Here is a 15,153-nt window from a genome sequence, read left to right on the forward strand (position 1 = left end):
CCAGTACTAGTCCTAGCAGGAGTCTGATCACTTTGAACAATCTCCTCCCAATGGCTACATGAAATATTACTCTGGGGCGCCAACCCTGGACTCTCAAATCCACCTTGCTCGGATACAGTGCCCCAGCACTGTGCCTTTATTTCTCATAAAGAACAGCTCACAGTTCATCATGCACTCACAGGCCTAACATCGAGGTAGGGCCACCTTCAAGCATTCCGTCGGTGGTAGTCTAAAGTGCTAAAGTGCTGCATTGGTACCAAAAATATTGAAGACCCCTGACCTCAGATAAGGTTCACTATGTCACGAGTAGGTAGTGCAATGTGCATGCCAAGGTCTTCTGTCTTTCACAATGAGACTGCTGGAAGCCCACCCATCAGAGGGGAACTGGGGAGGAACAATGCATTGTGGGCTGGACTTACAGGAAAGTCCAGCTGATCACACAGACATCAGTTCACCAAAATGCCAAAGCTAACAGAAGTGATTACACCTGACGAACACATCAAAGGAAGTGCCACTACATTTGATTCCAACGATGTCATAGAAAAGGATTCTACGTGAGTTTTTGCCAAGATGACATCACATTATTGATTTAAACAACCTGCACTATCTGTAAAACAGTAAATGTTGTTTTATTTTCCAAGAATGTATTAACTAGAAAAAACAAGTTCTCCAAATGGGAATGCACTACTAAAATCCAATCTATTCTAGTTATTACACTCATATTAATGCTTTTCTGTAAAAGCATAAACTGTGCAAGACTACTAGATTTATGATTCACCGTGAGTAGTCTACAACACAATCCTTTTAAAGCTTTAAAGTTTACACAAATGTGAACTACTGCAGTTCTATATTGACACCAAATGTAATAGAGCGCAACCGAATACTAGTTCAGCTTGAAATTCGATTGGAACCCGGCAGACCATACGTGTCAAATGCTGAAATATCGATAGAATCGCCACTTCCAACGGCAAGAGGACAGCAAACTAAACTTGGCTTATAGCCCAGCAACATATTTTGCTGACCTTGCATTTGGAATAATTACACATTCAAATCGTTCTTCATGTCCCGTCTCAATGTACGCAAGGAATTCACCAAGAACCGAATACAGGTATTTTGGTTTGAATGCCAACTGAACCACTTAGGGTTTATCTCACAGTAAGTATTGCAATACGTCACAACATCTGAATTGAATTCAGGTTTGTGAGTTATATACTCGGTATCATAAACTGTTTAAAAGTAACAGAAATATACACGTTGCAATGTGCACACAATGATACTGTTGTAACATTTCTAAATCTGAAACCTTCCCCCAAAAACACAAAGGGTGTCACCTACAACCGAGTGACATTCTAGCAGTCATATACCAAGCTACAGTGCGTTTCTATAGCTATTATTGAAGGTCTTTCAAAATGGCGCACCAGGATTCAATGACTTGTTGTTTGTACATTCTGGTCATCCTTACCTTGTACGTGGTGCTTGTGTGCTTAGGAAGTGTACACGAATACCCCTAAAAAAAAGATTGTATACAATCCCTGTACATTATTCTTTTCTCTATCTTTTAAGGCGTCTAAGTTCCTGTATGAACTTGTTGCCATGTAGTAGACCTACAGTTGTTTCAATAGATAGAATAGTATGTTTTCACCTTCATTTTTAGTGCGCCTCCAATCTTGATCACGCAATGGCGTCTGCTGTACTAGGTAACCGCGTGTCCTGTGAACTCATCTGCCCTATTTAGCTCATCTTGTATTCCTAGCATTTTCATTTTTTCAGTCGTCCTTCAATCGTTTGAAAAAAGCACCAGGGGTGCAAAACACATACCACCAAACCTTTGGGGTGCATTTACAGACCTCCCTTCACCTAAAAAGTGCATTTAAACATTGCCACGAAAAACGCCTGTGCTCTGCTTCCCTGACACATGTGTGGCAAGCATTGAACACTGCAAACCAAAGAATGGCTCTGCTGTTGTTTTTATTCCATTGAATGATCAGAAGTTGAACCTTTCACCAAAAACGGCTCTGCATGTACTTTTCTTTCATCTGAACCCCCAAAGTTGTGTACTGTATTCAAAACGGCCCTTCAATTGTTGTTCCTTTCATCTGAACCATAAAGTTGTGCACTGCATTCAAGATGGCTTTACATTTGCTGTTCTGTCATCTGAAGATAAATGTTGTACATTACATTCCAGACAGCCCTGCGCTTGCTATTCTTTCATCAGAAATACCACAAAGTTATGCGCTTCTTGAAAAACAGCCCTGTGTTTGTTTTATTCCATCTGAATGCCAAAATGGTAGGCAATACATCAGAAAGCAGCATTATCTGACTGTTCATTCACATGAGGGGTAAGGATTTCATCAAAATGCAACTTGACACGGCTTTGTTTTCCCCTTCATGTAAACCGCAGCGCTCAAAACATTGCTAATGAAATACGGCTTGGCTTTTAATTAACATTTCATGTCACTTCAAAAAAAAGGTGCTGTAACTCTCTGTGTCCATGAACAACAGTAATTGCAAACCCATTCAAATAGTAAATGAAATATGGCTTTGCACACGTGTGTAACATAAGGAAATAAATTATGTTAAAAGCCAATGTGTCATTGTGTGGCAGAGGCTCAGGAATACCAGTAAAACCAGTTTGGCTCAGGCAGGACAAACTTAATTGGAAGTCTTGCCTCCCCCTGGAAGTCACACTTATAAGCAAACTATTCTGCAGTGACATATGAAGGGGCTGAGGGTGTGATGATTACAGGTTCTGCCAGACTAAAAGGTAGTACCAGCAGAAAGACAAAGAAAGCAAGTGTGGCCAGTGCTTGACCAAGAAGTGTGAGTTCCGTTTTGCACCCACTTCCCAGGACAAACTGACAAACTTCAAAGGGCACAATAAAAGTCCTTTTTTGCAAGCTGAGTCTGGGGGGAGACATTTGGCTTTGGGGGGTTGAAGCACCACCTTCCCATATGTGGCAGATCCTTCAAATTGACATTAAAGGATGTATGCATTTTAGGCATTTTTCCCAGGATAAGAAATAATGGTGCTTTATGATATTTTTCCATGCGATGTCCAGGTGGATTTTCAGAGACTATGTGCATGTTTCTAGGACTTTGTGAACTGAAATGGCCATTCAAGACTCGTTTCTGGCTGATTTTAAAATGGGACAAATTGTCCAGTTGGTGGGAAGATGGAGATTTAGATTATTACTATGCTTAATTATTTGCAGGGTGATAATTATTATACATTTTAGGAAAATGACCAAAAGGTGCTAAGGGGCCACGCTAGCTCGCACAGAGTCGGCGATCGGCTTGTCTAATTGCCCATGACCCCCTGAAACCACCTATCTATGTCTTATGGCAGTGTCTAGTATAAATTGGAAGTAATGATACATAACTCAGTTTTGCTAGAAATTTGGCCAAGAGAACAAAGAACTGTCATAAATGTCAAATAGACAGTTGGTGATCCCTACCCTTGAACCAATGATGCCAGGGGGTGGGGAAAGGGATGGTAGGCTGTCCTAGGCCAGGGTAGGAGTAATTCTAGGGTACTTCCCCCAGTTTGTAAAATATATGATGTCATTTTGGGCTATATAAGGGGGGACTGTAGTAGACACAGGATCAAACAAACACACCAGAATCCAGGGAGACAGGAGAAAGAGGACAGAGGCAGCTGATCCCAGCCAAGAGAGTGCAGAGGCCAGACCCTTGCCTAGCTGATCCTATCCAAGAGAGTGCAGAGACCAGACCCTTGCCTAGCTCTCCAGAATTCCATGCAGGAGAGTACAGAGACCAGACCCCTTGTCTAGCTGTCCAGAGGGTTCTGAGATCCCGCTGACTTTCCAGAATCCCACACCAAGGTTTACTTTGTAAGTAGCAAATAACCCCAGTCCTAAATTGAATACCCCTCTCTTTTGTAACCTCAGTCCTATTAAAAATCCCATTGAAAATCCTATTGAAATTCCCATTGAAAGTCCAAATTGCCAGTATAATTAATTCACCTTTCCATAGAAGAATCTGTATTAGCCTGTGTATATTAGCATATTCCTTTTAGAAATTGTTCATTTGTCTCTATAAGTCCTTAGTATCATTTTGAAAGAAATCAAATCATTTCCCATTGAAAATTCACGTTCAATATTGTTGCCATTCGAAACCAACAATTTTGACAAGTGTTTTTACTAATTACAATCATTAAAGTATAGCCTCAACAGAGTTAGTCACCGAATTCGTCCATGTATTTTGGACATTCCAACAAATTCCTATTTTTATTTTAACATGTTTTTATTGGTTTTTCAACAAATAATCAGTTGACATCACTGTTGCATCAAATGAACCCTCAGATAACCCCCCTTCGCTCCCCCCTCCCATCCCAACTTTCCAAGACCACAAATGTTCCATAGCGATACTTCAAGTTCCGGTTGCCTTAAGGGCTTCCGCTATCTTCGGAGGTAGCAGCAGGTGCTGGTGGGTGAAATAATGACACCGTGAGCGCCACCCATTGTTGAAAGTCCTCCCTGATGTCGAGTCTCTGTTCCTTCTGCGTGTTTTCCCATGCTCCTGTTTCGGCAATTGTCCACTTGCAGAGATCTTCCCACCATGATGCTATGCTGGGGGTTTTGGGAGACTTCCACCCCATGGCTATGCATCGTTTTGCTAGCATATATATCAAATCTTTGAGCCTACACAGGGGCCTGTTCTTCTTCTTGTTCCTTTTGTATCTACCCAGAATGGACGCACCGGGTGACGTTACGTCCACGATAATGTCCGAGTTAGCTACCTTTGCCGCTATCTGTGACCAGAATGTTCGTATGACTTGGCAGTCCCAGAACATGTGGGTCATTCCCGCATGGGGCTCATTGCATTTGGGGCACCCCGATGATCTAGCTCCTTTGAATTTGGCGATAACTTCAGGTGTGAGGTACCCCCTGTTGGTGATATAAAACTGTATTAGTTGGAGCCGGGCATTCCTGGACACTTTCTTATGGTAGTGGGCTATTGAATCCCATTCTTTGTCCTCAAATTGCTGGCCTAGCTCCAATTCCCATTTCGACCTGCATTTGAGATCTTGTCTGGTTACGCTGTCTACTAGTGTTTCGTATAGCCTTGAGATCTCGTGTCCGCCCTCAGCTGTACTTAACATGTTTTCAATGGTATCGAGTCCATTCTTGGGGTCCTCCACATCAGGCCATCTGTTGGTGAGCTTCCTTGTCACTGCTCCGTGGAGCAGGAACTGTCCTAATGGCAATCCGGTGTTTTCATGCAACTCAGAGAACGCCAATACGGTCTGGTCGTCCACAAGGTCTCGGAGGGTAGCGACCCCCCAGGGTTCCCAAGTGCTTCTGATCTCCTTCAGGCCTCCTGGTCTGCTTGCCATGATTGCTGTAATAGGTATTTGGGGTGAGTATGGGTCACTTAGCCCTATGATCTTGCAGGCTCTTTTCCAGATCTGGATTCCCAGCTTCATTAAGTGAGGTGCGTGCTGGCTCGCTCCGTCTGGGTCCCAGAATAGGTCTCTGAGTAGCATGTGGGGGATGGCTGGTTGTAAAAGGCGAGTGTCGGTGGTGACCTCGTCCGCCATCCACTGAATCACATGCTTTAGTTGGCCGGCTAGGTAGTATAGCTCAAAGTTGGGGATATTTAGACCGCCTTTGTTGTAGGGTCTTTGCATCACCTCCAGTGCCACTCTGTGTCGCCCCACCTGCCACAGGAATCTCCTGCACAGTTTGTTCAAGTCCTTAAAGAACCTCTGGGGGATGTTGTAGGGAACGCTGGTGAAAAAATGGAGTAGGCGGGGTAGCGCCACCATCTTTAACAGGCCCGCCCTTCTGGCGACAGAAAGCGGGAGTTTGCCCCAGAAAGTCATAGATTTTTCCAGGTTATCTCTGGCTCTCTCAGTGTTGAGGGTGTGCTCTGCTTTAGGGTCTCGATGTATGTCTATCCCTAGGTACTTGAAGGAGGTAGTCTCCCATCTAAAGGCCATGGCTGGGAGTCCATCTGCGCTGGTTTCGCTTAGCGATGCAAGGGGGAAGAGGCAAGATTTGTCATGGTTAATTAGTATTCCTGTGTATCTGCTAAACCCGTCTAGTGTCTCCATTATGTAGGGCAGTAAGTGTTCAGGGTTGTTTAAGTAGAGGAGTGTGTCGTCCGCGTACATGGAGACCAGGTGGGTCACTCCATCAATCGTGATGCCACCGTCCCCATATTCCTGCCTTAGGTATGCCGCCACAGGTTCTATTGCAATAATGTATAGCATGGGGGAGAGTGGGCATCCCTGACGGGAGCCCCTGTAGAGGCTCCATTTTGCCGAGTATGTGTTGTTTGTGCGCACCCTAGCTGTGGGGTCGGTGTAAATGAGTTTAGTCCAATTTCGGAAAGCCGGCCCTATCCCCATCTTGGTCATGGTGGCATGCAGCCATTTCCATCGGACTGAATCAAATGCTTTGGTGGCGTCCAGGGACGCCACCGCACATTTCCCGGGTTTGCCATTGGTGCTGTACACCACATGATGTAATTTGCGTATATTCTCTGTGATGGTTCGGCCGGGTACATAGCCCGTCTGGTCCTGGTGTATCAGCTGGGGGATCACTCTGCGCAGTCTCCTACCCAATAGAGCCATCAAGATCTTATCTACGTTGAGCATGGATAAGGGTCTATACGAGCCACACTCACCGCTATCTTTGCCCGGTTTCAGTAGGGGGATAATCACTGCTTCCCTCATGGTGTCAGGGAGGGTGCCAGTTTTGTATGCCTCATTGTACACCTGAGCCAGGAGCGGGGCCATCGTTTCCTGAAATGTTTTGTAAAATTCCCCAGGGAGCCCACCGGTTCCTGGAGTCTTGCCGGAGGGGAGGGATCTGATGGTAACCAGGACCTCCGCTGGGGTAATGGGTTCGTCTAGGGCCTCAGCTAGTTGGCTGTCAAGTTTGGGCAGCCTTATGATGTCTAAGATATCCTATATTTCGCTATCGAAAACTGACTGGGGTTCAGTGTACAGTGCCTGGTAATAACCGGCAAAAGCTGAGTTTATATCAGCCTGCGTATGCACCAGTTCGCCGTCGGGGTGTGGACTTGGCAGATGGGCGTCCTGGGGGCTTCCCTTTTGTAGAGCCATGCTAGCAGTTTACCTGGCTTATCGCCTAGGGCGTGACTACGCTCGATATGCTTGGTGTAACTAAGCATCCCTAGTTTAGCCCAGAGCTCCAGGCAGACCTGTTTAAGCTCTATTATTCTCTGCACATGGGCGGGGTTGGAAGGAGCATTGTCCTCCAGTGCCTTGAGCTCGCTTTCGTTGCTTGTTAGTGAGGTGAGTATGGACTTCTGGGAGCCTCCTATTGCTGCGATCATCTCTCCCCTTATGACTACTTTATATGCCTCCCAGCCCGTGCTGATGAGCCGTACACTGTCCTTATTTAATTGCCAGTAGTCTATAGTGCATTCCCTTATCTGTCTGGTGTAAGCCTCATCCGGCAAGGCTTCAGACCTGAGCCTCCAAGTGGGCACAGGGGGTCTCGATGCAAACACTGACCACATTGTTGTCAATGGGGAGTGGTCTGACAGCACCCTGGCTAGGTATTGTGTGTCCCTAAACATGGCTAGGCGTTCTTCGCTTACGTGGATATAATCATATCTAGTGTGGACAGCGTGTGGGGCCGAATAGTAGGAGTACTCCCTTTTCTCTGGGTGACCTTCTCTCCACAGGTCTCTAAGCGCTAGTTGCTGTGTCCGTGTGTTGGCGGGTGGGGCCGGGCGGGTGTGCTTGTCATCAGATCTGTCTACTGTGGGATTCAGAGTGCTGAGCCAGGGGGATAAATTTGGCTGTGGGGGTTGAAGCACTGCCTTCCGATATGTGGCAGATCCTCCAAATTGACCTTAAAGGATGTATGTATTTTAGGCATTTTTCCCAGCTCTCAGAATAAGAAATAAAGGTGCTTTATGATATATGTCCATGTGATGTCCAGGCGGATTTTCAGAGACTATGTGCATGTTTCTAGGACATTGTGAACTGAAATGGCCAGTCAAGACTCGTTTCTGGCTGATTTTAAAATGAGATAAATTTGGCAGTTGATGGGAAGATGGAGATGTACATTATGAATATGCTTTATTATTTGCAGGGTGATAATTATTATACATTTTATGAAAATGACCAAAAAGTGCAAAAGGGGCCACACTACCTCGCACTGAGTCGGCGATCGGCTTGTCTAATTCCCCATGACCTCCTGAAACCACCTATCTATTTCTTATGGCGTATCTAGTATAAATTGGAAGTTATGATACATAACTCAGTTTTGCTAGAAATGTGGCCTTGAGAACAAAGAACTGTCATAAATGTCAAATAGACAGGCAGTGATTCCTCCCCTTGAACCAATGATGCCAGGGGACGGGGAAAGGGATGATAGGCTGTCCTATCCCAGGGTAGGAGTAATTCTAGGGTACTTCCCCCAGATTGTAAAATAAATGTTGTCATTTTGGGCTATATAAGGGGGGACTGCACTAGACACAGGATCAAACAGACACACCAGAATCCAGGGAGACAGGAGAAAGAGGACGGAGGCAGCTGATCCCATCCAAGACAGTGCAGAGACCAGGCCCTTTCCTAGCTGTCCAGAGAGTCCTGAGGTCCATCCTGGCTGTCCATAATCCCACCCAGGAGAGTCCAGAGACCAGACCCCTTGCCTAGCTGTCCAGAGGGTCCTGAGATCCCGCTGATCCCACTGACTTTCCAGATTCCCACACCAAGGCTTACTTTGTAAGTAGCAAATAACCCCAGTCCCAAATTATATACCCCTATCTTTTGTAACCTCAATCCCATAGAAAATCCCATAGAAAATCCTATTGAAAATCCCATTGAAAGTCCACATTGCCAGTATAATTCATTCACCTTTCCATAAAAGAATCTGTATTAGCCTGTGTATGTTAGCATATTCCTTTGAGAAATCTTTCAGTTGTCTCAAGTCCTTAGTATCATTTTGAAATAATTCAATTAATTTCCCATTGAAAATGTACATTCAATATTGTTGCCAATCGAAACCAAGAATTTTGACGAATGTTTTTACTAATTATAGTCATTGAAGTATAGCCTCAACAGAGTTGGTCTCCTTGTCACTGAAAACCAAATTTGTCTGTGTATTTTGTGAATTCCTACGAATTCCTAATTTCCATATGTCCCATTGAAAAACCTAAACCATAGTCCAATTGAGAGAAATCCCTTTCTGTTAGAATCCGATCAGTTATGTACCCCTGTCCTTGTCCTTAAAGCCGATTTCCGATTTTTTCAGCTCATCCCTTTTCTAAGCTACCTGTCATCACAAAACCTATGTAAAGCGTTTTTTCATTTTGCTGTGCGTGTTTTTCTTTTGCATTTACTTTCTTCCCCAAAATCGATTTTCCTACTTTCTTTTCATGTTGCCCTGGTGTTCTGAGTAGGAGTTTTTAGGCTTCCTTGGCTCCTCAAGCGTAGCATCACACATTTCCTTTCTAACTGTCCCACCGCGATTGTGAGCTGCTGTGCGAGTAATCAAGCAAATCCGATTCTGCTGTTTTGCTCAAGAATCGGGTTTTCATTTTCTTTTCTGACTTCCCATCTTGGGGTGGTTGGTTGTATTCAAAATCCGATTTTTCTCTCTTTATCCTTACTCCTTGCCACTGCCTTCCATCAAAGGGAATTAAGTTAGCTGATATTTGGGGGTGAGTGTTACAGGAGGAGTGCTTAACTTTGGGTGTGATCATATGCTTTAAAGCTGTTTTTCCTGTTTTGTCATTAAAGATTCATGTGATTTGTTTTGGGATTTTGAACCAATTGTTCTGTAGGCAGCATTGAATGTGTGTTGCCACCACTTGGTGGCTGTTGTAAAATTGTATTTTGAATCTTTTTCCTTTTTCCATTAAATAATACATTAATAAATATTGGATTGATACACACTGGCCTGGTTTCTAGTCCATTGTGATACGAGGTGTTAGTAAAAGGTGGGTGAGAGACGGGTTGGGGCCTACTCAAACAAAGAACCAGTGGTTTATTAAAGATAAAAAGTGTTTTTATTGTGCGCCACATTCATTGTCAGGGGAAGGGGTCCCTGGCTGGAGTGTGCCATGATATAAAACCGTGACAAACCTGTGCAGCACTATATGTGCAATTATACATTATTTGGGAAGAAGGTGGAATTAGTCAAGTACTTTATGGCATAGATTGCAAATAGCTGTCAAAATGTGTATGATAACGAGCAAGGATTATGCCAAAGTACTGCATGCACGGTTGCAGGATTTATTTTTCAAATATATTTGTAGCATTGTGGGTAGACGTACATACGCTTCCTTGTACAGTAGCTAATTCAGACCAACTTCGGATGATAAACTGAGCCTTGATATATTATCCACAAAACCAGAAAGAAGCAGGGAAACTCTATACCCTGGACCAGAGTATTATTGTGCGACACAAATCCGGAAAAAATGTCCAGAGAGCAAAACTATGTTGCTTACAAAAATATATCAATTTTTATTAACCATGATACATAAATTTAAGAAACAGTCAATCAATAACACAATACTTTAAGAACCATATTATTACATAACACAGCCGCATTGGTAAACATAACACATGGCTAAAATTAGTCCATCATCAGAACCATTCATAGTGCAGCATTCAGACCATACAACATTCATAGTGACATTCATCCAAACAACAATAGCTAAAAATAACACAATTGATACACAATGGGGAGTGAGTACAATCTTCACATCCCGTCTAGTTATTTGAATGTTTAGAAAATGAATACCATACAATAGAAATAATTAAAATAATCTATTGTGAGGGTGGATCTAGAAGTGAAGGTGTTGTGTAGATCATTGAAGAAAAAGCTCAACCGGTTTCGACGTAGAATGTATATTGCACAACGTCTTCATCAGGAGATATGGGACGAAAGACTTGAATAATGGACCAATCACATACACGATGAAAGACAAGGTCTCTAGACTGGAATCTGTACCCACAAGGGGCTGCAGCTATTCAATAACTGCCAATGAAGGAGGACTGTTCTTAGTGGCATCCAACAGTAGTAAATATGCTGGAATGACCTCCTGGGTTATGGGTACAGTAGAAGAGATCATAACAGCAAGGGATTGCCAAATAAGTTGGTAATTGATGCGTGGACAAGGGAGAGGGGGGCAGCTGTAGTGAATTCAAACGGCCCGCTCACGCAGCGCGGCACAGTCACCGCACTGTGTTATGGGTAGAAGGTCGATCCCAAAGATATGATCTCTTCTACTGTACCCATAACCCAGGCAAAACTAAGTGCCTGATTCACAGAAGAATTTTTTAATAGTGGTATCCCAATGGAAAAAAAGCTCTGTGAATCAGGCCCTAAATCTCTCCACAGCCATAAATAAAATAAAAAGGGATAATTTGTGTAGTTCAATACAAAAGAAGAGAAAAGCAGCACTCTAACCTCCCTCCTTCTCACTCTCTCTCTCGCCTTCTCCCGCTCTCACAGCCTCTTGACTTTGAATCCCGCCGGTCCTACAATTTCCGAGTGGAGGTGACCAACACCTTTATTGACCCACAGTATATCCGCCGCGGACCCTTCAAGGATGTGGCCACGGTACGAATCAGCGTGGAGGACGCGGACGAGCCCCCTCTCTTCTCCCAGTCAAGCTACCTGCTCTCCGTGCATGAGAATGGTGAAGCGGGGGCCTTGGTGGGCAGGGTCAGTGCCACCGACCTCGACTCCAAAGGCAGCATCATAAGGTATGTGCCACCCCTTAGTCCTCACACACCCTATTCACATCCATGGAGCCATGGAGCCATTGCCAGACTCCTGACCTTTGCTGTCAATTCTTCCACAGCTAATGAACCCGAGATAGATACCCACGGTGGAGAAGTATTGTCACAGGCATATCTAACAAAAACAATAATAATGTCATGGTGAATTATACCTTTTGCAAATACAAAGCCCTCATTGCACCGTTTTAACATTTTAAAATAATGTTCTTTTTTAAAACGTGTAGTTTATGCTAAATTGCTAATAACATTAACCTGTAACAATTCATGGCACATATACATCCTTTGACAACACTTTTGAAACCACAGTTCAGTTCATACCAACAAAAACTTTTACTTACAATACTTTGTACCGGACTCTGCATTGTATCACTGAAATATATTACCCAATTACTTCTTTACAAATCAAGATACCTCTTGCACTGATTTCATTGTGCTTATATTTCTGATGTAACAGCAGAATAAGAACTGCCTCCAATGCTCTTTTCACATGTTTACTGAGAATGTCACTAATATAAATCGTTCTAAGTAATGTGTACCTGATGTAATGTTTATGTGGCACAAAGATTTGCACAGGTGCATCGGATGACATTCTTTTGCGCCCATAAACTTGGGGGTGTTGGATAAGACCTCTGTTGTAATGATGGCTGAGTTTTGGCATCTGCAGTACTGATGAACTATTTATTTTATTTATTCATTTATAACACACCGGTAGCCCGCAGGCATCGGGGAACAAACAGACACAAGGACAGTAACAATTGATCTGAACACAAGACAAAGGGATCGTGGGGTCAAGAAAATTAGGAGGATTATTTAAAGAAAATTGCCATTAAAAGTTTCCTGAAACGTAGAAGATTTACTTCCTGCATTAGGTTCACGGGAAGGGAATTCCACAACTGGGCAGCGCGGCCAGGGAAAGATCTACCAGTGGCCCTAGAAGGTTTGAAAGTGGGGCAGATCAGCTGAGTGCAGTCATCTACCTGGAGAGTAGCGAGATATCACAGTTTTAAGGTAGGCGGGTGCATTGCCATAGAGGCAGCGGTTGACAGTGGTGCACGCTTTTAAATGTATGCGGTCCTGTATGGACAGCCAATGTAGTTCCTTCCAAAGCCTTGAAAGATGTTCTTTCCAGGGCACCCTTTTAATGTTTCGTACAGCATCATTTTGGATTCGCTGGCATCGTTTTATACTGGCCTTGCTGGCCCCGAGGAGAAGCGCATTGCAATAGTCCAGCCTTGGTAAGATGAAAGTTCGGGTGATGGTGGCCACATTCGCCTCTGGTAAAAAAAAGGACACATGTTCCTGATGAGTCGTAGGTAGTAATTACAGGCCGCAGAAGCCTGTAAGGAGAGCACAAGAGATCAAGGCACAATGACTGACAATCAACAAACATTTACTAGTATGCTGAACTACCAAAGACAAGAGGTTTTCCATTTTAAAAAGAAATCTCTTACCATCGGCACCCAAACCTCCGGACACAGCACTTCGGAAACAATCACAGAAAAGGACTTACTAGTGACGCCTCAGGACAACCACCCGAGAGACGCCCCAACAAGTAGTCCACAAAAGAACGTGGAGAATATTCAAGTGAATATACCCACTGGCATAAAGGAAATATTATCTGAAGAAGAGCCTATCAAGCCACATTCGAAAAAAAAGAAGCCACACGAAAAGGACATCCTTGACCAGAACAAACAAAACTCTAAGTTGAGTCGTGAAGGAAAAACCAAAAACCTTACGCTACCATCAGAAGTTGGGATAAATGAAGTCAAGCCTACTGGACAGACGTCTCTTAAAAAACAGACGTCAGTTCCAGTAACTAAACATCCAAAAACGCAACAAACACAATTGCAAACGGAATCTATCGTAAAGCCAAAAGAAACTATGACAAAATGGATAACAATCTTAGGGAAAAAAGCCCCAATGGAGAAAACACACAGTGTCAAAGGAGCGAGGAGCCCCTTGAAGAACACGAAGACACCTCGATTGACTTACTGGACGTCAGCGTTTATTCTATCGAGAATTCAGAATCAGAAATTCCACGTCCCAAACCAAAAAAAGGAAGGTGTCATTTAGGGTCAAAGACTCAACATGGAAACTTCGAGGTGAAACGGTCAGAAACATAACGTAACGCCTCAAAAGAATAATTTAAAAAAACAATGAAAAAAATTAAAACAGACAGTGGTCTCATCAAGAAAGGAGCACCATACAGTGGCTCTCTGTGTAAAACTAAACAAAGCCACCCTAACAAAGAAATGAACCACAACGGCCATAGCACATCGAACTCAAGACGAGAGACAACTCGTACTTTGCTCGATTCAAGGCTAAACGATAGAACACCTAACAGCGAACAGAAACACAGAGAAAATCACACCAACACTAAGGACTTAAGGCCCAACGAAAGAACGCCTAACAGCGAAAGGAAAAACAGTGAATACCTTGTAAACTCTAAGGAAACCAGAGTAAAACTTGCTTACTCCAACGATCGAAGACATCGTTTCTCTATCAAAAGTAACAACTCGGAAGCCAACTTCTCAGATAAAAACAACAAATACCAACAAAGAACTTCCAGCACGGCCTCATCTCTCAATCAAACAAGAACATCAGCCCTCTTCACTCACAGAAGTAAGTTAACGAGAACATAGAAACTGGAAAAACAGCCAGACTCAAGAGACAGAAACTACTAAATAGAAGAGCAACACTGAGACTGTGCGAAAAAACCACGAAAGACGACCATATTCGAACCACTGACATAAAAGTGGTTGAATTTGCTCACAAATGACGCACTGATAGCATCTTCTTACACATTACATCTCACTCAGTAAAGAATCTCTTGCTGTCGGTGGCTGGAGACCTCCAGAAAAGAGGATACTTACTTCAGGAAACAACAGCCGAAGAAAGAGGTCTTGACTTCCCTAAAATAAAGAACATAGAGAGAGCCCTAGACAATGGGAGCATTGCCCAGCTGGGGAAAGATTTGACAAGCACAACATTGATGGAAAGAAACCAGTCACGAGAAAAACTGAAGAGAAACCATACCACGGGAAAAGAAGAGGTGACTACAGACTCGACGGAAAATAGGTCCAGAAAACCGACCAGACCGATCTATTTGCAAACTAAGAATGGAAAGAACAAAGATATCACAACTCCGACATTGCTAAAGGAAGGGCAGCAAAAAGTCAATGAGAAAGAAACAAAAGGATGGGCATGGATACCCACAGCACTCGCTCAATATTCTAGGAAATAGCAACCAACTAATGTGGCCATGAGCACCAATATACAACCCACTTGTGGAGAAGATGGTGCTTCAAAAACTCACCATCGGCTCATGGAATACCCGAGGATATATTGACCTCACTCAGGCTGGAGAGATCAATATAGGCCTATTTGATCTCCTAAGC

General features: G+C 43.6%; 1 protein-coding gene across 4 annotated transcripts in view; it reads left to right on the top strand.

Annotated features, from left to right (window-relative positions):
- Positions 1-15,153, top strand: part of CDH24 (cadherin 24) — a 1,353,690-nt gene that overhangs the window by 1,006,918 nt on the left and 331,619 nt on the right. For all 4 annotated transcript variants that reach the window (XM_069633835.1, XM_069633833.1, XM_069633832.1 and 1 more), the window contains one exon: positions 11,466-11,719. In XM_069633835.1, coding sequence (XP_069489936.1) covers positions 11,466-11,719 — 254 coding nt within the window. The remainder of the gene's footprint in view (positions 1-11,465; positions 11,720-15,153) is intronic.

The sequence above is a fragment of the Ambystoma mexicanum genome, chromosome 13 (assembly GCF_040938575.1).
Source record: "Ambystoma mexicanum isolate Mex_15411 chromosome 13, UKY_AmexF1_1, whole genome shotgun sequence".
Taxonomy (NCBI): domain Eukaryota; kingdom Metazoa; phylum Chordata; class Amphibia; order Caudata; family Ambystomatidae; genus Ambystoma; species Ambystoma mexicanum.